Consider the following 27,308-nt stretch of genomic DNA (forward strand, 5'->3'; position numbering starts at 1 on the left):
AGTACCTCCTGCCAGCCCGTGAACTCTGCCTTTTAACTTAATGTTCAGTCGTGCTCTGCATCGTTTCTGATACAAGTCGTGCCTGTGTGTCGTTTCTGTGGAAGACAAGCCCTGTTTCTGACCTGCCATTCCCTCGTGATGATCTTTGTAGGGGAAGAGGTAAATAGAGCAACTGTTTCTCCATGCAGAGAGACTGGAGGTTGCCTAGAGCCCAGAAAGAAGAGAATGCCTTCCAACACACCCGTCTGACGCAGCCAGGGCCTGACGTCACTGTGTTGAGACAGCAGGAGAGGGTGTTCGTTACCTTAACTCCCTGCGGTGCCAGGAGGCAGCTCCAGAGCCCTCCCAGGCTGCCGAGCCCCAGCCCAGCCTCTGGTGCGAACACAGACGAGACTCGAGAGTGACGGCTGTGTGGAATAAAGCTAAGACTTTCCACAAAGCTTCACATTTCTTTACTCGAGGCCCAGGGATCTCTAAAATAAGACATTTGGTTTATAATATTAAATGCCTTTAAAAAATCTTATTTTCATTAAAAATGCCGTGATTTCCAAGGTTGTTCATTATGCAGCCATTTCAAGCACTTTGTGTTCTGACACCACCAGTGTGACCCCCCCCTACCAACTGCCTCAGTTTCCCTCCTGACGCCAACCTGCCCCCTTGGGTACATAGCAGATTTGCTTTTTTTTTTTTTCTTTTTGGGGCACACCCAGCAATGCACACGGGTCATTCCTGGCTCATGCACTCAGGAATCACCCCTGGCGGTGCTCAGGGGACCTTATGGGATGCTGGGATTTGAACCCGGGTCGGCTGCGTGCAAGGCAAACGCCCTTCCCGCTGTGCTATCACTGCAGTCCCCAGATTTACTTTCTATTGCTTATTCCAACAAAACTTGAAGAACTGGCAAATAGAATGATCAGAAAATACATCAGTAGGGTCAGTTAGTGATTCCTGTATGGTTTTGACCTATGTAAATAAGAAAATGCAAACCGTGTAATGCAATGTAAGAAATGCCGATTTTCGCTTATGCGAAAAATAGGCGTTTTTCAACTCTGGAATCTAAAGTCTTATCAAGCGTCTTGATGGGAAATTTGACTGAAACGGCTTTCTTTCTCTGTCTCTCAACCTTGCACCATTGCTTTCTTCCCTGGACAGAGAATGGACTTGACCTTGAGTAGCTTAAAGGACAAAGTCGACGCGGCTCAGTGCCCGCTGCCGCTGTTCACCTGCCTCCACGTCAAGCCCGACGTGTCGGAGTTGATGTTCGCAGGTATGGAATTTCCTCTTTCCTCAGAACTTGGAGCGGAGGTATTGTTTCTTTGTTTGGTTTTTGTTTTGGGGTCTCACCCGGCGATGCTCAGGGGATGCTCCTGGCTCTGCACTCAGGAGTTTCTCCCTGCGATGCTCGGGGGACCATATGGGGTGCCGGGGGTCCTGTCGGGTCGGCCATGTGTTAGGCCAATGCCTTACCCACTCTACCATCTCTCAAGGGCCGGCCCTTGAGCTAATAGGTTTTCTAATGATTTTTTTAAAGGAATAACATAAGCAATTTCAGTTATTATATATTTTAAGAAATTCTGTATAACTGAAAAACACTTAAAATATAAGAACATAGCTAGATGATTTTCTGTTGTAGGGAATGTAGTTTGGAATTGGCGGCGAATGTATCTTCATTTGATTAGTGAAATGAACTGAAAAACATGAATATTTCAGTAGTTGAATCTTTTTCCTTTTTTTTTTTTTCTTTTTCGGTCACACCTGGCGATGCACAGGGGTCACTCCTGGCTCATGCACTCAGGAACTACTCCTGGCGGTGCTCAGGGGACTATATGGGATGCTGTGAATCGAACCCGGGTCAGCTGCGTGCAAGACAAATGCCCTCCCCGCTGTGCTATTGCTCCAGCCCCTCAGTAGTTGAATCTTTAATATCCATTCCCCCAATCCTTTTAGCCAAGAAATGTTTTATGGGCCAGTGGACAAGGCATTTGCCTTGCACACAGTCAAAGTGGATTCAGGCCCCAGACCCCGTAGGGTCCCCTGAGCCCCGCCAGGAGTGCTCCCTGAGCACACCAGGAGTCAGCCCTGAGCAGCACCGAGGATGGCCCTAACCCTAACCGTGTTTTTGTTAGTGCGTATTTTGTTGTTGGCTGTTGTTGGGTATTTTCTTTACGTGGGATGGTGTTCGTCGCCCAAAGCACGTTTCTGGAGCCTGTAATTGAGCACTAGGTCCCAGTCTGTTCCAGTGCTCTTCAGTCAGCACGGACGGACGGAGGAGGGTTGCAAGCCTGGTCCTCTCCTTGTTCTGACGGCCAGGGCGGCGCGGTCTGCAGCTGGAGGGAGGCTGGAGGGCGCTGCGCTGACCGCTGGCGGCTGGTGACAGACGCCTCGTCTCTGGTTGAGGGTGGGTGGGGCACAGGCACACGTGGGGATGCTCAGGGCTCACCGCTGGCTCTGTCAGGGGTCGCTCCTGGTGGTGCTCGGGGGACTGTGCCCGGCTAGGATCAGTCCAGGGCAGCTGATGCAAGGCCAGAGCCTGGCTGTGTCCTGTCTCAGCCCAGGGATGCCTGTTTTGTAAGTCTCCAAGGCCTCCCACGAGGTCGCCGAGGGCTCCTCTTGGGGTCTGCCGTGGTTTTCTTGCTTTCCCAGAGCTCCCGCACCGTGGAACTGGCGTTTATTTCCTTCTTCCAGGTGTTTGCCTGCTTGGTGGCAGGTGAATGCAGACTGCTGACTAGGTGGGCCCCATCTCGCTGTAAACTGAGCGTGTTTCTTTGTAATACAGTCAGTTTTCTTTATTCCAAGCATAGTGTAGTTTGTTTTGGTTTGGGGGTCACAGCCAGCAGTGCTCAGGGCTTACTCCTGGCTCTGTGCTCAGGGGATCCCTCCTGGCCGACTCCAGGAACCCTCTGTGGTGTCAGGGATGGAACCCAGGGCAGCTGGTGTGCAAGACAAGCGCTTTACTCGTGCATTCTCTCTCTCCCTCTCCTCTTCCTCCCCTCTCCCCTCTCTCTCTCTCCTCCCTCTCTTTCCCCCTCTTTCCCCTCTCTCCCCTCTCTTTCCCTCTCTCTCCCTCCCTCTCTCCCCTCCCTCTCTCTCGCTCTCTCCCTCTCTCTCCCTCTCTCTCCCCCCTCTCTCCTCTCTCTCCTCTCTTCTCTCTCTCTCCTCCCTCTTTCTCCCTTTCTTTCCCCCCTATCTCTCCCTCTCTCTCTTCCCCCTCTCCCCTCTCTCTCCTCCCTCTCTTTCCCCCTCTTTCCCCTCTCTCCTCTCTTCTCTCTCTCTCCTCCCTCTTTCTCCCTTTCTCTCCCTCTCTCTCTTCCCCCTCTCCCCTCTCTCTCTCCTCCCTCTCTTTCCCCCTCTTTCCCCTCTCTCCTCTCTCTCCCCTCTCTTTCCCTCTCTCTCCCTCTCTCTCTCCTCCCTCTCTCCCCTCTCTCTCTCGCTCTCTCCCTCTCTCTCCCCCCTTTCTCCTCTCCTCTCTTCTCTCTCTCCTCCCTCTTTCTCCCTTTCTTTCCCCCCTCTCTCTCTTCCCCCTCTCTCCCCTCTCTCTCTCCCTTTCTCCTCCCTGTCTCCCTCTCTCCCTTTCTCTCTCTCCCCCTCTCTCTCTTACCCCCTCTCTCCCCTCTCTCTTCCTCTCTCTCCCTCTCTCCCTTATCTCTCCTCCTCTCTCTCCTCACTCTCTCTCCCTCTCTCTCTCCCTCTTTCTCCTGCCTCTCTGTCTCCCTCTGTCTCCCTCCGTCTCTCTCTACATGGTAGTCTTATTTTAAATAAGTTTTTTTCTGATTCTGTTTACAATATTATATTTTTGGGGTGCTACAACTTCCACTCTATCTGCGTGTGTCTGACCACATAACTACCAACACAAATTCTAGTGCCGTCACACTGTGTCAGCTCGACCCGTCTTCCCACTCTCCCCACCCCCGTTCCCTTGTTCTCTAGAATCACCCCATGGCATTTTCTACAAGGTGTTAGTATCTTATAGCCTACTTCTCCCTCTGGGAGAACCTTGCAAACTACCGGGAGTTTCCTGCCCACATGGGAGAGCCTCGTAAGGTCCCCATGGTGTGTTAATATGCCAAAACCAATAACAAGCTGGGTCTCATTCCCCTGACCCTGAAAGAGCCTCCAGTATGGCATCGTTGGGAAGGATGAGTAGAGAGAGGCTGATAAAATCTCAGGGCTAGGACGAATGGAGACGTTACTGACACCGCTTGAGAAATTAGACGATCACCGGGATGATGATGATGATGATGATGTTAGTGTCAATTTGTTCGTTGACTTTGGCCAGTCACATGAGAGACATTATCTCTCTTGCCATTGTCTCATTTTCTGACTTGTTTTGTTTTCATGAACATAACCGTGGAGTTGGGATTTTTGGTTGTTATTTTAGTTATTTATTTATTTTGCCTTTTTGGGTCACACCCAGCGATGCTCAGGGGTTCCTCCTGGCACTCTGCACTCAAGAATCATTCTTGGCGGTGCTCGGGGGACCCTATGGGATGCCGGGGATTGAACCCGGGTGGGCCGCATACAAGGCAAATGCCCTCCCCGCTATGCTATGGCTCTGGCACCTGGATTTGATTGTAAGAACGACCTTTTAAAAAACTTTTGTGTTAATACTTTTAGTTTACTAGGGAAATCCATGGATGTTCAGGTTAAACTAGCTTTTACTCCCCATTGGGATCAGGTCTGACAAGCACTGCCTTTCTGGACTTGTGGCTCGTTGATCGTCTCAGATTCTGTCCACCTGGTTGTTGGAGGATCCTAAGGAACATTCTGTCTCACGGAGCTATAAAACACGCATGAAACATGTGCGGGACTGAGTGTGGGGGAGCGGACAGCATCGTGATGACAGCTGTTGGGTTTCTAGTCCAGCCTCTTGTGTTCTCAGCTTCCTCTCAGTCACCAGTGCCCAAGGGAACCTGACCAAAGCGAGAGAGTGAGCAGTGCTGGGTGCGAAGGTACGGGTGGCCGGCTCATGGTCAGGGCTACTCTGCAGACTCTGGTTTGGACTTTCTGCTCAACTCTAAAGTTACTGAGCTGAGAGGTGACCTTTGACCTTCTATCAACCTTCCGTGATGAGAAGGTTCGGGCTGTTTCTTCCCGCGGCGGTGGGCAACGCTATCGGACATCCCAGAGGTGGATCTTAGCCCCACATAAGGCGTCCAAGAGTGCGTGCCAGGACTGAGAACAACTGCAGTTGGAAAAAAAAATGGTTTGAGAGAGAGAATAAATGAGGGCAGGTACGTGCCTAGATTTTATTCCGGTCAGATGTACTTACATCAGGAATGACCGTTCACGGGGGGGAAGTTGAAGATTTTCGGAATTACATTTTAGAACTCAAAAGAACTAAGTGGCTTATCTTTAACAAAAATCACAGAATGTTTTTCCTTCCCTCTTAGAGGAGTTTTAAACACTTTCCCTTTTGAAGATGTTAATTAAACAAATATCCATTGTTAACATTGTTTTTTAAATAAAAAACTTTTTTTTTTTTGGTCTTTTTGAGGATGGGTCCCACCGGTGATGCTCAGGGCTGGCTCCTGGCTCTGTGCTCAGGAATCACTCCTGGTGGTGCTCGGGGACCCTATGGGATGCTGGGGATCAAACATGGGTCGGCCACGTGCCAGGCAAACACCCTCCCCGCTGGGCTATCTAGCCCCTGATAAAACTGTTAGTACCTTTTTGCTCCCCTCCCTTGCTGAGATAACTTAAATTTCACTGGGGAATTTCCACTGTAGTAAATTGCATTCACTGAGTACTTTGGTGGACTCCCTCTTGCATTAGGTGGTTTGACAGAAGCTGTCAGGCTGTGGGTAACCCCTATCACAAGTCAAACAGGAACACTCGGTGGGTTCCACGGTGTAGAACAGTCTGTCGTGTGTGGAGTCAGGGACTCGGGCGGCCCGTCCCCCAAGCACCTGCTTGGCGAGTGTAAGGCCACACGCCCGAGTGTCACCAGCACACACCTGAGGTTCTGCCTCCCGGGGCTCCTGGACTGAGAGTGGACAAGCTCCGTGCTCCTTGTGAGCCCGTGGAAGCCGTGTAGATGCCGCTCTCGGGTGTGGGTTCAGCCACGTCCTAAGAAGGGCTTTGCTGCACGGGCCAAGTTCACATGGAGGTGCACGGGTGTTTCTGCGTGAAGCTGTGTAGCAGAGGCTCCAACGGGAACCCGGACGCATGCTTTAGGGCCAGTGTGCAGGGGGGCGGGGGAGATTGTCAAGGGCAGTTTGGTGGGCCGAGGTGGTGTGTCTCAGGGCAGCGGGCGAGGTCTGTGAGGACAGCTGTGGTCGTGAGGGCGCGTGGCCAGCTGCAGGGGTGAGTCAGGGGCTGCCCAGGGCGGACACAGCCAGTGGCACCCAACTCCTGTACTGTCGTGGGGCCCCTCTGGGTGTGGTTTCGTCACAACACCCTCCTGGAAGGGGAGTGCTCTACCACGGGGGAACAGCCCACGGTGCTCTTCCAGAGCTTGGGGGTGGGTGCCTGGGAATTCAGTGTCTGAGAGTCTACAATGAACAGTGACTGAACTCTCAGTATTGTTGATGTAATACAGTGCTCCGCTGGGGCCTCATCATCCAGGAGACTGTTGTTGAGTCAGAGACGGGTATTAGTTCTCCTTGAAGGGGAGAAATAAGCAAAGCTCCCGTTATTCCCAAGGAAAGCTCCCGGCCGAGTTCAGCTCAGTGTCACCAAAGCCTCACAGGCATCGGAGTGACCTGGGCTTCAGAGGGTTGGCACAAGAGTTCGAGGCATGCTGTCGGTGAGGACAGGAGGAAGTGTTGAAAGGGTAGGAGGGTCCGGGGTGTTGAGTGTCAGCCCCGACGGACAGGGCGCTGAGGGAGCCGTGCTGGTGCAGAGGAACCAGAGGCCCTGGCAGCTGGCGTGGACGGGCGGGACAAGAGCCGTGGTGGGTGTTGGGAGGAAGGGCCAGTGAGGCACGGAGCCAGACACCTCGAGGCCCATCAGCAGACTGTTGTCTTCCTTGCTGGGACGTCATCGCTGGACTTGAAGGACCCATGGCTTTGGGTTTTAAATATTGGACTGAACTCTCTCTCAAAACATTCCTTAGAAATGACGTGTTACATTACTAAGTATTTTAAATGTCTCTGATCTTTTGTGGTGAGGGGATGGTGCTCGTGGCTCTGCCCTCAGGGGTCACCCCTGGTGGGCTTGAGGGGCTGGGTGGCATCCCGGGGACTGACCCTGGGCAGTCTGCGCAAGGCAAGGGCCTCACCCACGGCCCTGCGACTCAGGCCCTGGGGCTTGTTATTTTGCTTTTGATTTTGGGTCACACCTGGTGATGCTCCGGGATTCCTCCTGGCTCTGCACGCGGAGATCACTCCTGGAGGGCTCAGGGGACCAAATAGGGTGCCGGGGACCGAACCCGGGTTGGCCATGTGCAAGGCAGATGCCCTCCCCGCTGCACTTTCTCTCTGGTGCCCCTAATTTATCTTTTAGACATTTAGAAATATTGTCGCACAGAGTATGAGTGGCGAGGGGAGGAGTCAGGATTAGTGGCTGCAGGACAGAGAATGACCCTGGAGGACAAGTGGTGCAGCACAGCCTGAAGACCCAGCGTGGGAATATGGCTGCAGCGTGAGAGTGTGCGGTATCCTGAGCGCGTGCCAGAGCCCCGCGTGGGGGAGGGGAGATCTCTGGGGGGGCCACGTGGGGGAGGGGAGATCTCTGGGGGGCCGCGTGGGGGAGAGCGGAGCCCCCTGTGAGGGAGGGGAGATCTCTGGGGGGAGCCCGCGTGGGGGAGGGGAGCCCGCGTGGGGGAGGGGAGCCCGTGTGGGGGAGGGGAGCCCCGAGTGTTTCCGCGTGTATCCGCATGTGCCAGAGGACCCCCGCCCAGGAAGAGGGAGTTGCCAGGGAGGGAGTAGCTGTCCCCAGCAAGGGGTTCTCGGCTGTGCTGAGATTCAGATGCGCCTTTAAATGTGTTCACTTCCTCGGGGAGGGGCCGGATCCAGTGCTCAGGCCAGAGCTGCGCTCTGGGATCCCTCCTGTGTGCTCAGGGGGCCATGTGTGGTGCCGGGGGTGGGGCCAGGGGGGCTGTGTGCAGGCAGCCCCCAGCCCTGCGCTGGCTCTGGCCTGCCCCAGCCGCCTCTCCTCTCAGTTTTCACGGCCCTTCTCGGCTCTCCCGTGAACCCCGTGGGGCAGCTGCTCCCCTCGAGGGTTGGGAGGCAGGACGAGTCCCCTAGCCCCCCTGTGGGGCAGCTGCTCCCCTTGCAGGGTCGGGAGGCAGGACGAGTCCCCCCACTCCCCCGTGGGGCAGCTGCTCCCCTCACAGGGTCGGGAGGCAGGACGAGCCCCCCCAGCTCCCACGTGCCGGCACACGGAGTTGGACTCGGGGCTTTGGCCCCAGGCCTCTGCTCTGAGAAAATAGTCTGCGTAGGGGCCAGAGCGGCACGACAGCACACAGGGCGTTCGGTCGCCATCATCCCAAATGGTCCCCCGAGTCCCCCGAGTACCGCCAGGAGTAATTCCTGAGTGCAGAGCCAGGAGTAACCCCTGAGCATCGCTGGGTGTGACCCAAAAAGCAAAAAAAAAACAAAAAACAAAAACCAAATGGTCCCCCGAGCACCGCCAGGAGTGGTCCCTGAGCACAGAGCCAGGAGTCAGCCCTGAGCATCGCCAGGTGTGACCCACGAACCGGAAGAAGAGAGAAGTAGTGTCTGCAGGGCTGGGTGGGTAGGTGCTTGCGTGCTGTCTACCTGGGTTCATTCCCAGGCACCAAGGAGTGATACTTCTGCACAGAGACAGGAATAAATCTTGAGCACCATTAGGTGTGACACATCCCTGGCAAAAAAAAAAAGACTGTAGACCCTTTACCCATTGTTTCTTATTGCCATCAACATAAACACTTTTCACTGATTATCGTCTTGTGAGTTAAATAATGATTAATAAGCAAAGAAAGAGGAAGAAGAGGCAAATGTTAATTTGATAGTTATTTTATTAAACTATTAAATATTTAACATTTAATATTTAATCCAAGTGGTCTACACTTTCATTTTTTCTCTTTCCTCCTTCTTCCCTCCCTCCCTTCCTCCTTCCCTCCCTCTCTTCTTCCTTCCTTCTTTCCTTCTTTCCTTCTTTCCTTTTCCCTCCCTCCCTTCTTCCTTCCTTCCTTCTTTCCTTCTTTCCTTCTCCCTCCCTCCCTCCCTTCCTTCCTTCCCTCCTTCCCTCCTTCCTTCCTTCCTTCCTTCCTTCCTTCCTTCCTTCCTTCCTTCCTTCCTTCCTTCCTTCCTTCCTTCCTTCCTTTCTTCCTTCCTTCCTTCCTTCCTTCCTTCTTTCCCTCCTTCCTTCCTTCCTTCTTTCCCTCCTTCCTTCCTTCCTTCTTTCCCTCCTTCTTTCCTTCCTTTCTTTCTTCCTTCCTCCTCCCTTCCTCCCTCCCTCCCTCCCTCCCTCCCTCCCTCCCTCCCTCCCTCCCTTCCTTCCTTCTTTCTTCTTCCTTCCTTCCTTCCTTCCTTCCTTCCTTCCTTCCTTCCTTCCTTCCTTCCTTCCTTCCTTCCTTCCTTCCTTCCTTCCTTCCTCCTTCCCTTCCTCCGTCTCTCCCTCCCTCCCTTCCTTCCTCCCTCCGTTTTTTGGTTCATTTAAAAAATATTAAACAGGGGGCCAAAATCCACCAGGAATGATCCCTGTGCACAGAGCCAGAAGCCAGCCCTGAGAGGGGTGGAATGCCCCGAAATTCAACACAAAAAATTAAGTCACGAAGATGATCATTGTTGAGGGGGTCTTTTTGTCCAGGTTTCTCAGTGTTTTCCTGCTCTGTTTCCAGATTGGGTTGAGTTTAGTCCGTATGAGATTGGCATGGCTAAGTACGGCACGTTTATGGCCCCTGACTTATTTGGAAGCAAGTTTTTTATGGGGAAAGTTGTGAAGAAGTACGAAGAAAACCCTTTGCATTTCCTAATGGGTAAGTCACCAGGACCTGCCACTGAATTGGGCTGAGTGTTTTAAATCCAGCCTCATTCCGAGTCATTTTCTCTCTGCTTTATTTCAGGTGTCTGGGGAAGTGCCTTTTCTATCTTGTTCAACAGAGTCCTGGGAGTTTCTGGGTCCCAAAACAAAGGCTCCACGATGGAAGAAGAATTAGGTATTGCACAGCATGCTGACGATGACATTGATCAGCAGGCTGCAGTATGACATCACATAAGAAAATTAAATAATTTGGATTACAGTGAACAATCACAACTTTAGAATTACACATCAATAATTTGAATCTTAAATACTTACTAAAATCATATACAAGCATATATATTAATATTATGACATCGAGGTTGTAAAATTCATACTAAACATTGATTTCTAAAAATAATTTTAATTTTATTTTTAGTTAGTTTTTAATGTTCTTAATTTTAATTTATCTGAAAAATAATGTTTGCTAGGGCGTCTATCCCTTTTATTCATCATATATGCTGTTTGTGTTTTAGAGTATCCCGTTTACCAAGTAGAGAAGCTTTTTGATTTGTTTGGGGCCACACACATTGGTGCTCAGCACTTACTCCCAGCTCTGCACTCAGGGATCACGCCTGGTGGTGCTCGGGGTTCTTCCAGGTGGTGGGGATCGAACCTAGGTCAGCCACATGCAAAGCAACCACCCTGCCCACTGTACTATCTCTCTGGCCCCCCATAGCAGCATTTAATAAAGTTTGCTGTGTGGGATGAGAACCCAATCCAGGGACTCCTGATTTGAGCCACTACTGTGGCTTTTTACTTGTGTGTTTAATTTATTTGGCGGGTTACACCAGGCTGTGCTCAGGCTCTCTCGGGCTCTGCACCCTGGGTCATTCCCGAGGGACTTGGGGACCCCATCAGGGTGTGGGGCTCCAGCCCTCAGCACTCGTGTGCACTGTCTAATCTCTCTGGCGTGGGAGGGTTTTGAAAGGTCAGGTTCACGGGCAGTTGTGTTGCCTGAACGTTGAGACAAGGAACGCAAAATAAATTTATGAAGGGTCCAGGTCCTCTCATACCTGTGACAAAGTAGAGAGCCCTGAAATCTCCTTTTACCTTTAAAGGGCACAATACAGTGACGTCATCAAAAGAAGTTACAGAAAGAACATTGAGGCAGCAAAATATGCATTGTTTCCTTGTGCTGCAGGCCAGTACAGTACATTTTGGCCTGAGGAAAGAGATACAAAATGGAAACGTTTCTTTGCTACAAGTATCTGGGTTTGTATCCCAAAGACAAACTGGGTGGGCACCTGGAATTTGCATCCCAAAGACTAGGCTGGGCCAGAACCCAGAATCTACATGTCAAAGATCAGGCTGGGCTTCTGTGAGGAAAGGAAAAACTGATGCTGGCAATATACTGAAATTTGTGAAATTATTTACTGAAGGCAGCCTAAAGGGAAAAAAAAGTCCAGGTTCATCGAAACCAGTCAGGACCCACGAGAAATCTCGCCATTTCCACGGTCCTATGTTCCTGCCTGTTGTACGGTGTCTGCGTGGGCTCTCAGCTCAGTCCGGCCCCGAGACAGCTGGGCACGGCCGGCACTTAAAGTTAAATGGGTGCTGTGGGGACCTGAGGGGTACAGAGAGGCTGAAGGGCTTGTTTGCCTCCCTGTCCTCCCTGTCCACGGCCACTGCCTGGGCTGGGCCCAGCCGTCCGGGAGAGAACCTGAGTGTGAAACCGGAAGGCAGTAACTGGCCTCCCTACCCCGGGGAGGATACCGCTGACGGGAGAGCAGTGCGTGCTTGCTTGGCGGGACTCTGAACACATGCAGTCAGAGACAGCGCAGGGGGTTGGGCAAGTTCCTGTAAACCGCCATCATCGCTTTGATTGAACTTGGTTCTGTGCAAAAAAGAACAGAGCTGGGGCTGGAGCGATAGCACAGCGGGTAGGGCATTTGCCTTGCACGCGGCCGACCCCGGTTCTAATCCCAGCATCCCATATGGTCCCCTGAGCACCGCCAGGGGTAATTCCTGAGTGAAGAGCCAGGAGTAACCCCTGTGCATCGCCAGGTGTGACCCAAAAAAAACCAAAAAAAAAAGAACAGAGCTGGGCCTGGGCTGATAGAGTAGAGGGGGGTGCTGGGGGCAGGGGTCTAGCACATGGCCAACCAGGTTTGATCCCTGGCATCCCACAGGGTCCCTGGAGCCGTGCCAGGTGTGACGCCTGAGCACAGTGCTTGGAGGAAGCCCTGAGCACTGCTCTATGTGGCCCCCAAACAAAATAAAACAAAACAAAGTAATGGCTATAGCATGTATTAATCCACTTTAGTTGCTGATGCTTCTCTTCTAGGGATATATATATATGTACATGCGTATATTTGTGCCAAATATATATATATATATATATTTGCCATCTTTCTCAATAAGACTTAAATTTTTATTTTTTTTTTTTATTTATTTATTTATTTTTTTTTCTTTTTGGGTCACACCTGGCTCTGCACAGGGGTTACTCCTGGCTCTGCACTCAGGTATTACCCCTGGCGGTGCTCAGGGGACCATATGGGATGCTGGGATTTGAACTCGGGTCGGCCGCGTGCAAGGCAAACGCCCTACCCGCTGTGCTATCGCTCCAGCCCCAAGACTTAAATTTTTAAAAATTTCTTTTTAATTGACTCACAGTGAGATACACAGTTGCAAAGTTGTTCATGATTGGGTTTCAGTCATATACTGTCCCAACATTATACATAATAACTTTCCGTATCTGTATTGCAAACCATACTGCCCGAAAGAGAAGAGAGAAAGAAGAAAAGTGCCTGCCCCAAAAGCAGGGGCTGGGGCGGGAGGGAAACCAGGGACACTGGTGGTAGGGAATGTGCACTGGTGAAGGGACGAGTGTTGGCGCTGACGTTGAGCTCATGAGCTTCCTGCCGCCCTTGGTCATTTCCACTGAGCCGCCTGGGTCTGGGTTAGTTCCTAATTGGTGGTGGAGGGGTGAGCTAGGATCGCTCCAGAGCCGAAGATTTTGAAGTGTAAACCAGAGGTGCTGGAACTTTCTCTGTCGCTGCGTCTCTCAGCCAAGAAATAGCCCAACACATAGGCCTGGTCTGGCCAGAGTGGCCAGGCAGAGGGCAGCAACCCAAGTGCTCTGCCTCGGTTTCTAGAATGAACTTTGCATCCCAGGTGAACGTCCTGGGCTTGGCTCGAGTTCTGCAGAAATAACAAACTCTCGCCTAATCCCGTGGCGCTTTCTGGGGCAGCAGCACCTCACGCCGGGTGGCCCCCTGCGGGCTCCAGTGCCCGGCTGGCCAGCCCCAGGGTTATCGGATCCCCCAGGCAGGAGGCGAGCATGGCTGAAACAGTACTTCCCCCGGGTTGGGGGACCCTGGTGGGGCACAGGAACCCGGGCAGGATGTCCCGGGCTAGTGGGGATTTCCAGAGCAGTGCGGGAAGGGGGTGCGCTGCGCTGAAGACAACCTCGGGCACCTGCGGCTCCCGGCTTCAGGACAGCAGCCCGCCCAGCCCGCCCACCCTCCTTGACAGAGAGCATCCCATCCCAGCAGCACCCCCAAACTGAGGCGGTTCTTCTCTCTCTGGTTTCATTGGGTTTTCGAGTTTTACGTTCTTTAGTTTGGGGGCCACCCCGGCGGTGTTGGCAGGCTCTCTCCCAGCTCTGTGCTCAGGATCACTCCTAGCAGGGCTGGGGGACCCTAGTGGGTGTGGGGACGAAACCCAGGACGGGTACTTGAAAAGCAAATGCCATACCCGCTGCTCTGTCCTTCCGGCCCTGCCAAGCGTGACTTAGCATGTTTGTTTTTCATGTTAGTTACTTTCCATGCTTCAGAGTGAAGCTATTCCACAGCTTCCTTTAGATTCTGGCTTTATGGGGCATTTACACTTAACCGCATTTCTGTGAGGAAAACATATACCTGTTCTGTCACGGTGAATTCCATCACAAGTAGGAAAGAGAAAGAGCTCCCCCACTCCCACTCCTGAGCACACCGGCTTCATGCTGACTTCTTCTTGCTGGAGACCGTGTGGAAGTCTCAGGAAATCTCGCAGGGAGGAGATCCACTGAGGTGACCGCCCGCCAGTGCTCACTGTCCTTTGTTCAGGTTCCTTTCCGGGGGCAAAGTTCACCAGATGTCAGACACCCGAGATCCTTCACTGGGTTTGTTTTCTCTCCACAGAAAATATCACGGCCAAGCACATCATCAGTAACGACAGCTCCGACAGCGACGATGAATCCCAGGGACCTAAAGGTAGGCACCGGCAGGCCCCCGCACAGCTGTGGGGGAGTCGTGCGTGGCCCACCCACCGCCTGGGCCTCAGCCCCCTCCTCCCCTTCTTTGCAATACCTCTGAGCCATGAACAAATGGAGACCAGAGACGTGGAAAAACACAGAATTCTGTCTGAAGTCTAATTAAGTCACTATGCTTTTCACCCTAAGGATACTTAATTCTAGAGCATTTTTGCATGGGTTTTTTTTTTTTTTTTTTTTTTGCTTTTTGGGTCACACCCAGCGATGCTCAGGGGTTACTCCTGGTTCTGCACTCAGGAATTACTCCTGGCAGTGCTTGGGGGACCATATGGGATGCCGGGGATCGAACCCGGGTCGGCCACGTGCAAGGCAAACGCCCTACCCGCTGTGCTATCGCTCCGGCCCCTTGTGTTGTGTGTTTTGAGTCACTGTAATATATAAATGAACAAAGCTGTTCATAATCGTGTTTCAGTCATCAGTCATAAATGTTCCAACACCTGTCCCTCCTGTCCCACAGCTTCCTTTAGATTCTGGCTTGAGAATCAATGAGCAGTGTATATGTCCCACCATCAGTGACCCCAGTTTACCTCCTGGCAGACACTTTTCTTTTCTCTCTCTCTCCTCCAACCCCCGCCCCTAGTTTTGGACATGATGGTTTGCAATACAGATACTGAGAGGTTATATTTGTTCTTAACTTTTCAGCACACAGTTCTTACCCAGAGTGATCATTGCCAACTATCATTACCATAGTGGTTCCTTCTCTATCCCAACTGCCTTCCTTCCCAGCACCTGAGACAGGCTCCCAACTGTGGAGCAATCCTGCTGGCCCATGTTTTTACTGTCCTTGGGTATTAGTCTCATACTATGTTTTTTTATGTCCCACAAACGAGTGCAGTCATTCTATGTCTGTCCCTGTCTTTCTGACTCATTTAACTCAGCATGATACTCTCTGTCCATCCATTTATAGGCAAATTTCATGACTTCATTTTTCCTGGTGGCTACATAGTGTAGATATACCATAGTTTCTTTATTCAGCCATCTGTTTTTGGGCACTTGGGTTGTTTCCAGATTCTGGCTACTGTGAATAGTGCTGCAATAAACATGGAAGTGCAGATGGCATTTCTGTTGTGTTTTGTACTCCTGGGTATATTCTCAAAAGTGGTATTGCTAGATCATATGGAAGCTCAATTTCTAGTGTTTTGAGGGATGCCCATATTCTCTAAAAAGGCTGGACCAGTCAGCATTCCCAGCACCAGTGGAGATTCCCTTTCTCCCCAAATCCACCCGAGCACTGGCTGTTCTTGTTCTTTTTGATGTGTGCTGGTCTCTGTGATAGGAGATGATATCTCATTGTTGTTGTGTGTGGGTTGGAGTGACAACACAGTAAGTAGCGCATTTGCCTTGCATGCGGCCGACCCGAGTTCGATTCCTCCGCCCCTCTCGGAGAGCCCAGCAAGCTACCGAGAGTATCTCACCCGCACGGCAGAGCCTGGCAAGCTCCCTGTGGCATATTCGATATGACAAACACAGTAACAAGTCTTACAATGGAGACATTACTGGTGCCCACTTGAGCAAATCAATGAGCAGCAGGATGACAGTGATGACGATGACAGTTGTGTGTGTGTGTGTGTGTGTGTGTGTGTTGTGTTTCGCTCCTGTATGGGGAGTCACATTGGGTGGTTTTGGGCTTTTGCTCTGGACTTGGAGCTCAGGGCTCACTCTGCAGTTCTGGGCATGGACCTCTGTACTCCGGCATGTAAAACCTGAAGCCCGCTTCCTCTTTACTGCTGGAACTCTGCATTCTCGCATGTGAAGCATGCTTCCTCTTTACTGCTTTGAGCTACTTCCCCAGCCGAGTACCTGTCTTTGAGGAAGAGGCCACTGATGAAATGGGGTAGTGTTACTGAGGAATTATTGCATCAATTACTTTATAACGAAAGTAAATTCTTTGAGGTACTTACCTTGAAAGTTACCGTGACCTTTGTGTTTTGAGGGGGTTCCTCACATCAAACATACAAGACATGTACTTTACCCTGGGGCCACACCTGGCTCTGCGCTCAGGGATCAGTCCTGGCATGGTTCTTGGGTGAAATGCAGATTGACCACATGCCAAGCAAGCATACTAAACACTACTATCACTCAGGCCATCAACCTTGTAAGTTTTGAGGATGGTTATAATGATAGTGATGGCATGGGAACAGGGAAGAAGTAAGGATTACGATTTTATTGCAGATTTGAGAGCTAAGTTAGTGACTTTTACATTTTGATAGTTTCCCCCACCTTTTGTATAGTATTTTTACACAGGCAACATCAGAAACAAGTGCCATTTGTAGTCAATAAATACAACCCCCAAAATGGAAACAAAACATAGAAAGTTCTATAACAACAAGTTGAACATGCTGTATAACAGTTTGGCTGTTATCTAGTTTATAGAAGCCACTAAATACTTTCAATTTTATATATGTTTTGGTTTTGGCCAACACCAGCAGTGCTCTGGCCAGACCAGATTACTCCTAGCTCTGCTAGGAGTCACTCCTGGCATGCTTGGGGGACCATTTGGGATGCCAGGGATCAGAGGGTCAGCCACATGCAAGGCAAATGCTTTACCTGCTGTACTGTCACTCCGGAGAGATAGTGCACCTAGTAAAATGCTTGCCTCGTATGTGGCCGACCCTGTTCAATCGCTCGAACCCCATATGGTTCCTGCCAGGAGTGAGCCCTGAGCATCGCCAAGTGTGGACCAAAAAACAAAACCAAAAAACCCACGCCACACTAAAAATAAATATTTCTCAATGCCAGCCATCAAACCAGGGCCTGATACATACTGAGATGTTCTAGACCCCTGAGCCAGATCCTCAGCCCATACTTGTTCAAGATTTCTATTCACCAGCTATACTGAAGAGCTCAGCCCGTTCTGTGCTCTGGAACCACGGGGTTGGGGTAGCCACTCAGTGCCAGGATCAAATTCAGGGCCTCACATGCGGTAGGCTAGTGCTCTTCACTTGTGCCACCTCCTCCACCTTGGAATAACCCGTTTCTTCCTCTGGAATCATCACTAAGTTAAAGTCCTTTCAGCTGGCTTGTGCTCCCGAGTGAGTCAGGGTAAGTTGGAAAAAAGGTTTCTCTTCTGGAAAACGCAGCGTCACCAGCTCGTCGTCGGCTGGTGAGTAGGCATTAACTAATGCATGGAAACTCAGCCATGGGCACAAAGCTCCCGGCTGGCCTGTGGCCTGGCCTGGAGAGCAAATGTACTCCAGCCCCACTGGCCTACTGACTGTTTCTCGGTGTGCACAGAGCCCTGGACACCAGCCCAGGCCTCCAGGATTCTGGGCGGGAAGGATCTTGGGCTTCATTCTACCTTTTTCACAGTTTCAGCTCAAATGTCCTATTTTTCAGTGATTCAGCTCTCGTCATATTGAACGAGCTAGTCCCAACAGCAGAGGCATGCGTGGCATTTGTAGACATAATTCTATGCTGGTTTCAAACGTCAGAAGGGCTTGCCAGTTCTGAAGGAAGTTGCTGTAGCAGTTCAGAACATTGGATCCTCCCTCGAGCACTGGCTGGTTATCATTAGACTGCAAAGGCCAGGAACTCTTTAACTGTGACTGCTTTGGTTTTTCCTACCAATTATTTTTGCAGATTATTCATTAGCCCTTAATATTCTTTGCTTCCTTTTAAGTTGACTTTGATTTTTAGAGTAATTGTAGATTCAGAGCATAACTGAGCAGACAGTTCAGTTTCCACATATTTTATCTTTTCTGCATACACACATACACTCATCTCTCTCTCTCTCTCTCTCTCTCTCTCTCTCTCTCTCTCTCTCTCTCTCTCGGCTTTTTGGGCTGTACGCAATGATGCTCAGGGTTTCTGAGGTTTTCACAAATGGCTAATGACACATATCCATGATTCTGGCCACCCTCAAAGGTGGTTCACTCTCCAGAAATGCTCTCTCCTTGGTCTGCTCATTCCTGTTTCCTTCTTGTTCCCGTTGGCCCCACACCCGGGCTACTGCCTCCATAGCTCTGTGGTTTCATGAATGACTTGTGATGGCAGCCTATGGGTTCTTCTCAGGTTTATTTCTTGACTTTAGTCCTGTGCCTGGCAGGATCTTCTCTGTTTTCCCCAGGCTTATAGCTCTTTTTTTTTTTTTTTTTTTTTTTTGTAGCACGGATATGCCATTGTCTGACTGTACCACAGCTTAGTTATTCATTTACGGAAAGTTTGGTTACTTCCTGGTTTGGGCAGGTTTATTTGCTATAGCAGCTAGAAACTTTGGGTGGGTATGTTTCCTACTGTTTTGGATACCAACCAAGAAGTTTGTCTTTAATTAGATACTGGAGATTAATAAGTTTGAACATGGGCTTTCTGACAAGAAAATCTCTCTCCACACACAGTTTCTCTATGAATGTGTATTTATGTAAGTTTCCAGAGGCCTGGACAGAGGTGGTTAGAATGGTGAGGGGGTCATATGTTGGGTTTTTTGGATTGTTTAGTTTTGTTGTTACACTCATCGGTGCTGGGGTTTTCCTGGCTCTCTGCTCAGGCATCCCTCCTGGTGGGCTCGGGGGATGGGTACTGGGGATCCAACCGTGATCGGCCGCCCATGAGGCCTTGTGCGCTGCACGATCTCTCCGGCCCCTTATTACCTGCTCTTGAATGGACAGGGGTGGGCTGGCCAGAGCATTCGCTGACGTGCGAGTTCAATTCCCAGCACTGTAGAGAGGACATGGTGATAGCAAGGCTCGCGGGCTGCCCCTCGCTGTCCTCTCCGCAGGCCGCGAATCCCCTCGATCTCCTCTCCTCAGGCCCCAAGTCCCCTCGCTGTCCTCTCCTCAGGCCCCAAATATCCTCGCTGTCCTCTCCTCAGGCCCAGAATCCCCTCGACCTCCTCCTTAGGCCTCAAATCCCTCGCTCTCCTCTCCTCAGGCCGCAAATCCCCTCGATCTCCTCTCCTCAGGCCCCAAATCCCCTCGCTGTCCTCTCCTCAGGCCCCGAGTCCTCTCGATCTCCTCTCCTCAGGCCCAGAATCCCCTGGCTCACCTCTCCTCAGGCCCAGAATCCCCTCCATCTCATCCTTAGGCCTCAAATCCCTCGCTCTCCTCTCCTCAGGCCCAGAATCCCCTCGATCTCCTCTCCTCAGGCCCCAAATCCCCTCACTGTCCTCTCCTCAGGCCCAGAATCCCCTCGATCTCCTCCTTAGGCCTCAAATCCCTCGCTCTCCTCTCCTCAGGCCCAGAATCCCCTCGATCTCCTCTCCTCAGGCCCCAAATCCCCTCGCTCTCCTCTCCTCAGGCCCAGAATCCCCTCGATCTCCTCTCCTCAGGCCCAAATCCCCTCGCTCTCCTCTCCTCAGGCCCAGAATCCCCTGGCTCTCCTCTGGCCACGAATCCCCTCGAATCCCCTCTCTCCTCCGCAGGCACGGAGAGCGAGGACGCCGAGAGGGAGTTCCAGAGCGATAGCCAGGCCAGCTGGGTGCAGCGCATGCTCATGGCACTGGTCAGTGACTCGGCGCTCTTCAACACCAGGGAGGGCCGCGCCGGGAAGGTGCACAACTTCATGCTGGGCCTCAACCTCAACACCTCGTACCCGCTCTCGCCGCTGAGGGACTTCGCCACGCAGGAGTCCTTGGACGAAGACGAGCTGGACACAGCCGTAGCAGGTGAGCCTCACAGGAGCCTGGAGGCGGGCGCCTCCTTGGGTGACCAATCACACTCTTCCGAGGAGGCACGCTCTTCCTCAGCTGACCAATCACACTCTCCCGAGGAGGCGCACTCTTCCTTGGCTGACCAATCACTCTTTACCAGGGAGTCGGGCTCCTCCTTAGCCAGCCAATCACACTCTTCCGAGGAGGCACGCTCTTCCTCAGCTGACCATTCACACTCTCCTTAGCCGACCAATCACACTCTCCCCAGGAGGTGGCCCCTTCCTTAGCTGACCAGTTACACAGTAATTTAGGTTTATAGAAAAGGGAGATCGGAGGAAAGAATTCTCATCTCCCCCTAAAATGAGTTCAGCGCTGGACCCGGGGTACAGCCTTGGACTCAGAAGTCTTCCCTTTTCTGTGGGCTTCCTGTAAGTTGTTGCTGTTGTTGTAAAAATGGGCAGACTGTCCTTTGCATATTATGCAATTGTTTTGCAAGTGTCACTCAGTCCTGCATGCGGTCTGCTCTTAATTTTTACAGCCTCTTGACGTATTTGTGGTATTTGGTATGGATTCAGGGGTGTCGGGGTTGCTGGCTAGAACCTGGATCACCCAGTTGGAACTTCCAGTAGAATAATCTTTGGGAATCTTGGACCCGACAAGCATTAGCTGTTTATCTGAAATTCCAGTTAAATGAGAAGTCCTGGATCTTTACTGGATCAAGTTGGTAGCCTCAGGAACTGTATGCCTCCTTCATTGCTTTTACCTTCTTCCAGTTGCTTTCTTTCCCCATCTGCCTCCGGCTTCGGCTGGCTTATATTCACAGAACACTTTTCTAAGTCTTGCTTCTCTGGAGGCAGTAGCCCTAGGGTGTAGAGAACTACCCCTGAGCAGGAGGGATGTGTGTTCGGGGGCTCTCCATCGGCTCTCTCACTGCCCACGGTCTGTGCTCTCCAGCCACTGTGTATAGACAGGATCGGGATGGCTGTAGGAAATGGGCAGGTGACGGAAGAACCAGGACCAGGCTGGTTGCTGATCAGTTACCGTTTATTCAATCTCTCCTCTCTCCCATCTCACACATTCTTCCTTCCTTGCCCCTCATTCCTCGATCCCAGCTCAGACTCTCCGGACTCAGCCTCTCACTACTTCTCTTGGATTCTGACTGCTTCTTGGCTGCTTCTCTGGGATTCGACCCCCTGAGGGCGCTCTCCAGCCGTACTTATATCTCTCCACCTTGCCCTCCGGCCCAAGCTCCACCTGGTCAGGAAGCAAAAGCAACATAAGGAAGCCCTTCCTGACGCCCACGGGCAAAATACCTCTTCAGGTGTTTTTCTCCTTTGGTTACTTTTGTATGGACACAGTAAGGGATACATTGAAGCTTGTAGGGCAGCTCTCCTGGGAACATCTTGCCACAGACTCAGACTACAGAGCTCAGGCCAGATTAATCATTCCTAGCAGGGTCCAAATCTAGTTATTACTTTTTGGATAATGACAGCATCTGTCCATGACCAAGCTCTTAACTTGTAGTCAAGCATTAGGCACTTTGGCCAGGCCCATCTCAATGCCAGGGTAGCACATAGCTTGCCCTGGGTCCGTCCAGTCTCTTGTCTGGACCCTGCTTTAGGGGGTACTAGGAAGTAAGGGCAGCTGAGGCTTAGGTTGAGAGAACAGATGCCCAGGAGGAAAGTATCATTTGGAGTCAAATGACTCCCACATAACAAAGCATAGCATTGGCCACTGTCTTCCTGTGCCCATACAAAAGGACATTGCTCTGAATATACTAAACTTAAGGAGAAGAGAAAACCAATACTTACAAGTCAACTGAGCACAAAGAAAGAAGTCACAAATAAGCACAGAGGAAAGGGAGCACTGTGGTGGGAAGAACCCAGTCAACCTAAACTTCCTGAGGCTATGTTATCCTACACTAGGGAATCCACACCTTCCTGAAGTTAACCGTCTTGGCCCTGCCTCAGAGTTTTGATTCTTGGAATGATGGAAGTACTTTAGTTCACAATGATAGAAAAGTAGAGTAAAATATAAAACCAAGGACCAGAGAGATAGGACAGTGGGTGCGGTGCTTGCTTTGTATGCAGCCGACCTGGGCTCTACCCCTGGCATCTCACATGGTACCGCAGCACTGCCAGGAGTGATTCATGAGCCGTAGTGCCAGCAGTAACCGCTGTGTATCACTGAGTATGACCTAAAAATCTCAGGCCTCTGTGTGTGTCTCAAGGTTATTAATTGGTAACCTCTTTCTCCAACTATCTTATATAAAAATGCCATCATTTAATTCTATACTTTAGAAAGAAGAGTCACAGTCCATTTTCATAAAGTAACAGGAGCAAATAGAAATGTCAGCCATTATTTCCAGAGGTTCACTAGTTAAGTATTCTTTTGTTGAGCTCCTTGGAAATTCTTCATAGGGGCCATTCTGTTGCATGGAAGATTCAGGGCACAGCACAGGTCTGGGAGTGTGGTGCTCTGGCTCAGAGCTCCGGTGCTTGGGCCCGACTGGGCTTCATGATCGTGGGGCTTTAACTCACATATATCAAGCTTGTGCACCAACTCTACAAGCCATTTTGAAGTGTTTTAATCTAAAATTGTTTTCAGTGGTAGTGCTATTTGGAAAGAACTTTAAAGTCTATTACTTAGTATCTCCTTACAAATTGATTTCACTCACTTTGTATTTCTCCAGTGAAAAACACACAATGGCAAATTGATTTTAGCCTGAGAATGAGCAGGGCAGGGTGTTCACAGACCAATGATGCTAACAATGACTGCATTTGCACAGAATATTCTGACCTGGCTGTGCTTTCTCCAAAGAGGCCCTTTTCACATGGGCCGGAGAGAGAATACAGTGAATGGGTAAGGTGCTTGCCTTGTATGCAGCCAACCCAAGTTCGATCCCCAGCATCCCATATGGTTCCCTGAGCCCTCCAGGAGTGCAGGAATAACACTTGAACATCACTGGGTGTGTCCTAAAAAAAAACACAAAAAATAAAATGCCCTTTTCAAACTATTTTTTTTCTAAGTTTAGAAAATGAGGTATATGGAATGAAAATATAAAAGGCTTATTGTTAACTATTATCTCTCGGTCCATGAAATCTTAAAATCCTTTTTCTGTAAAAAACAAAAGACTGTATAAAATACTCTCATTTAATAAAAATATTAGTTTTAAGGTTATTTCTCTTATTCTTGCATCTCCCAGGCCAAAAGTTAGAGACTTTTCTCTAACCTTGATATTAGTTTGGGGGAATCTTACATTTGGGTTATCAAATGACGATAACAGAGATGGAAATGGGAGTACCTTAGAATCAGACCAACCTAAAATGAGAAAACTGCATTACTTCTGCTCTGCGACTTTACCTTACTAACAGTGTTCTCAAAACAGAAGACACTACCAGGTCATGAAGTTATCCTTAGTCCTCTATTTTTAAATCCTTGTATACCCAAAAAGGCTATTAGTCATTCGTCTTCTTTCCTGTTTTTGTATTGACGGTATCTTCTCTAATACTTAACATCTGGAATAAGAAATGAAGACTCAACTCGGGACAGAGTTCAAAACACAAGTATCCAAATATTTGTACTATTGTACATTAAAAATGGGATCTGTGTGAGGTATTTACAAAAGATCACAAATCCGTAGAACTATACTGCCTTAATACGATGTTGCTCACTTATAGATCTCCGTGCATCCACAGCAGTCGAGTGCTCCTTCAGAAGGGTGGGAATCATGTGGGGCTTGTTGTTGTTGTTGTTGTTTTGGGCCACACCAGCTGTCAGAGATCATTCTTGCGGGCGTCAGGGACCACACGTGGTGCCGGGGATCAAACCTCAGTCTCCCCACGGAAGGCGAGCGCCCTCCCGCTGTTCTAGCTTCTCGACGGTGGCACTCGACAGGCTCTCTGTGGTGTCTGACAGATGCTATGCCGCCCCTCAGGCGCCTCGCGTGGACACGGGCCCCCGGAGTCTGGGGCTGGACCGTCGGTCGCCGAGACGGGCACGCGCAGCCCCGCCGCGGCTGGTCGGGCGGAGACGGGCACTCACAGCAGCGTCCGCGTCTTGCCGCGCCGGAAGCACGTGCCGCGTTTCCCACACGCTGGCTGTGGTGCTGCGTCATCGGTCACGCTCCGTCCGTCCCCTCACACGTCCGAGAGAACGCGGGGCAGTGAGGGAACGAGCCGTGACCAAGAGGTGCTGGCCTCAGGCGACGGGGTCTCCCTTGACAGAAGCGCTCAGGGAACAGCGGGGGGAGGGGGGTCCCTGGCCCTCGACGACGGCTTGATGGCGCCCACCCGCGGGACCCAGGCCCGCCCGGCCCCGCCCTGAGGGAGCCAGGCCAGACCCAGGCCCGCCTTGTCCCTCCCTGAGGGAGCCGAGCTGACCCAGGCCCGCCCGGCCCCGCCCTGAGGGAGCCGCCGTCCTGCCCTGAGGGAGCCGCCAGCATGGCCGTGGCCAGCGACCCTCACTCTGTTCCTCTCCGTTTCCTTCCCGAGACCCTGACGAATTTGAGCGGATATACGAGCCCCTGGACGTCAAGAGCAAGAAGATCCACGTGGTGGACAGCGGCCTCACGTTCAACCTGCCCTACCCGCTGATCCTGCGGCCGCAGCGGGGCGTGGACCTCATCATCTCCTTTGACTTCTCGGCCCGGCCCAGCGACTCCAGCCCGCCCTTCAAGGTGAGTGGAGGGGGGTCCTGGGAACGCACACGCGCTCCCCTCACCCTCTGCGTGGGTCAGCCCCACCGCGCCTCAGACCCTGGGGAGAGTGCGCCGGAACCAGGCGGGACTTGGAGACCGAGCGGGAAAAGGTCCCGCCTTGTACGTGGCCTACCCGCGTTTGACGTGTTTGATTCCCCAGCATGCCAGCGTCCGAATCTCCTAGCGCCACCAGGAGTAACTCCTGAGCACAGAGATAGTACGGCAGGCAGGGCGTTTGCCTTGCGTGTGTGTCTGAGTCAGGCTCGATCCCTGGCACCATGTTTGATGCTCAGAGCCTTGTCAGGAGTGATTCCCGAGCAGAGCCAGGAGTAAGCTCTGAGCACCACCGAGTGTGGCCCAAAAAGACTCGGGGAGGGGGGGGGGGGAAGATGACAGTTCAAAGATGTCAGGGAGGAAAGAGATGGATTTGCTCTGCAGGGGACAGGATGGAATGTGTGGAGGCTGGTGTATGAATAGGAGACTTGAGCAGATTTACTCCCACTGAGGAAGAGTCATCCCGAAGGTGTTGCTGAACTGTGGAGAGATGACAGATGTGATGGAGTCAAATCCCTAGGAAGTCATGGGCATGAGGCACAAGACACAGAAATATGCAGGTCGAGTGGTGGGAGCCTCAGCTCTACAAAATGTTGAAACCCTTCCATTTGCACCAACCATCCGTGTAACTTGAGGGTAGTCTGCCAGGTGAAATAAGTCAGATGAAGAAAGACACACACCATGTGATTTTGCGCACATTTGGTACATAGAGAAATAAAATGAATGAGTAAAACTAAACTTTTAGACTCTTAGATCAGCAGCCATGGGCAAGGGGCAAATTGAGCAGAAGGATCAATTGACAATGAAGGACAGAATAGGTAACCACTAACTTAGTCTTATGATTCTGAATTTGTCTCTGTTTAATTTATGCATTCATTTATAAAAATGTCATTCTTGGCCTCAAAATGTTTTCATTTAGGGGAGAAATACTTTTATTCACCAGAGCCACTTGAAGGAAATTTAGAAACTTTATATTAGTTAATTTGGTTTTATATAAGTATGTTATATTAAAGAGATTTGGTGTGCCCTGGAATGGACTAACTTAAGCTTCCAGGGTGAAATTGACACAGAGCGGACCATTAGTATATGAGGAACCATGATTAGACGGGATGCACAGTAGGACCCCATAGGAGGGCTAGAAGGAGAAATTAAATCGTATGATTGGAAATAGATCATCAGTGGGGCTGTTTCCAGCAGACAAATGACTTCATAGAATTAGAATTTTAGGATCATTAACTTGACAGTGGGAAATAGGTTGAGTTAGAGAATGCCAGGCAAAAAGATGAAAGCCTAGAGAAATTTGCTATGATGAGAACATAGGATATTTAGGGCTACCCAGGGCCAGGGGAGATTTGTGACCCTTGAGCAGTGTCAGTGGGTGACTCAAAGGTAAGCATCACACAGGCAGAAACTTGTTCATTTACCTCTGGGAGTATCAAGCATCAAGGCCATCCTTTCAGAGAGGGGTCAGAGCTAAGCCCCTCAGAAGCTGGTGCTTGAAGGGTCTAGAAAATTCTAAAAACAATTTCAGTTGTTTGTTAGAGTTTTAAAATGCACATTGGTTTATTGTTTTTTATTAAGAATAGAAGAATATAAACTAAATATTTCAGCTCATTGTACACAAATGTGGAGACTTGGAGTACACCTCAAGTGCTTCTGTTCTTAGACTGCAGCTGTCAGTGTATCGGCATTTTCATTTAGTCTCTCTTCACTGTGTGTGTGTTGTTGTGTGCTCTGAGGTGGTGTTGTTTTGCATTTCTTCCCTTTTCTTTGTGGTAGGTGTTAGGGGGACATACCTGGCTCTGTGCTCAGAGCACCACTCCTGGTGATGCTCTGGGACCCATATATGACACTGGGGATTGAAGCCAGATCTGCCTGCTCTGGGAGTGGATAGGCTGATGGCAGTGCTGGTGCCACCGGTCTGGGTTTGGGCTCCAAGCCACGTGCAAGGCAAGTGTCCTTATGCTGTCTGTCTGGCTCCTATTGTGTTTCTTTTTTAAAAATTTGATTTTAGTTACTGTGGTTTACAGTACTGTTAACGATAAGGTTTCATGCATTTGGTATTCCAGTACCACACCGTCCACCAGAAGGTTGGTTGCCCTCCAGTTTCAGGGTTCCCACTCACACACACACACACACACTCCTCCTCAACCTTTCCTCCCCTCCCCCTCTTCTTTCTACTGTGTTAAACTCAGTTCTGTAGAACAGTTCTGAGGTTATGTTTATGACCTTACTATGTTTCTTTATATCTCACAGATGAGCAATATCATTCTGTGTCTGTCTCTACTTCTGACTAACTTCACTCAGCATGATACGTTCCAGTTCATTTACTTAGTGGCAAAATTGCGTGATTTTGTCTTTTCTTCTAACTATGTAGTATTTTATTGTATGTATGACCCATAGTTTCTTTATCCACTCATTCCCCAAAACTGATAAGAAGGACCAGGGGTTTGATGTGACTTGTAGGGTACATGCCCAGCATGTGTGAGGCCCTGGGCTCAATCCCTGGCACTGAATGCCCTCCACATGGGCACCGTCAGGGTAGTCTGGTGGCTTGCAAGCACTGAGATCCTCCTCATAAAAGTATTTAATGGAGACAACATGAATATCTTACTTTTTTAGAAAAAATATTTATAGTGACCTCTTAGTGAAGAGGTTGCTGACAACAAGAACTGCAAAGTGCCCTGTGAATTCTGCACACTATTGAAGAGAGGGAATTCTTTCCACACCTATGAAGTGATCAAGCTTCTTAACAGAAATCTGACCAAGATCAG

The 27,308-nt window shown here is 50.5% G+C and overlaps 1 protein-coding gene across 4 annotated transcripts in view; it reads left to right on the forward strand.

Annotated features, from left to right (window-relative positions):
- PLA2G4A (phospholipase A2 group IVA) overlaps positions 1-27,308 on the forward strand; it is a 104,768-nt gene that overhangs the window by 55,688 nt on the left and 21,772 nt on the right. For all 4 annotated transcript variants that reach the window (XR_008627425.1, XM_055123076.1, XM_055123077.1 and 1 more), the window contains 6 exons: positions 1,153-1,267; positions 9,764-9,901; positions 9,989-10,081; positions 14,067-14,138; positions 19,554-19,796; positions 24,275-24,459. Coding sequence is in view for 3 of the 4 variants with exons in the window: in XM_055123076.1 (XP_054979051.1) it covers positions 1,153-1,267; positions 9,764-9,901; positions 9,989-10,081; positions 14,067-14,138; positions 19,554-19,796; positions 24,275-24,459 (846 nt within the window). In the remaining variant the exon portion in view is untranslated. The remainder of the gene's footprint in view (positions 1-1,152; positions 1,268-9,763; positions 9,902-9,988; positions 10,082-14,066; positions 14,139-19,553; positions 19,797-24,274; positions 24,460-27,308) is intronic.

The sequence above is a fragment of the Sorex araneus genome, chromosome X, assembly GCF_027595985.1.
Source record: "Sorex araneus isolate mSorAra2 chromosome X, mSorAra2.pri, whole genome shotgun sequence".
Lineage (NCBI taxonomy): Eukaryota > Metazoa > Chordata > Mammalia > Eulipotyphla > Soricidae > Sorex > Sorex araneus.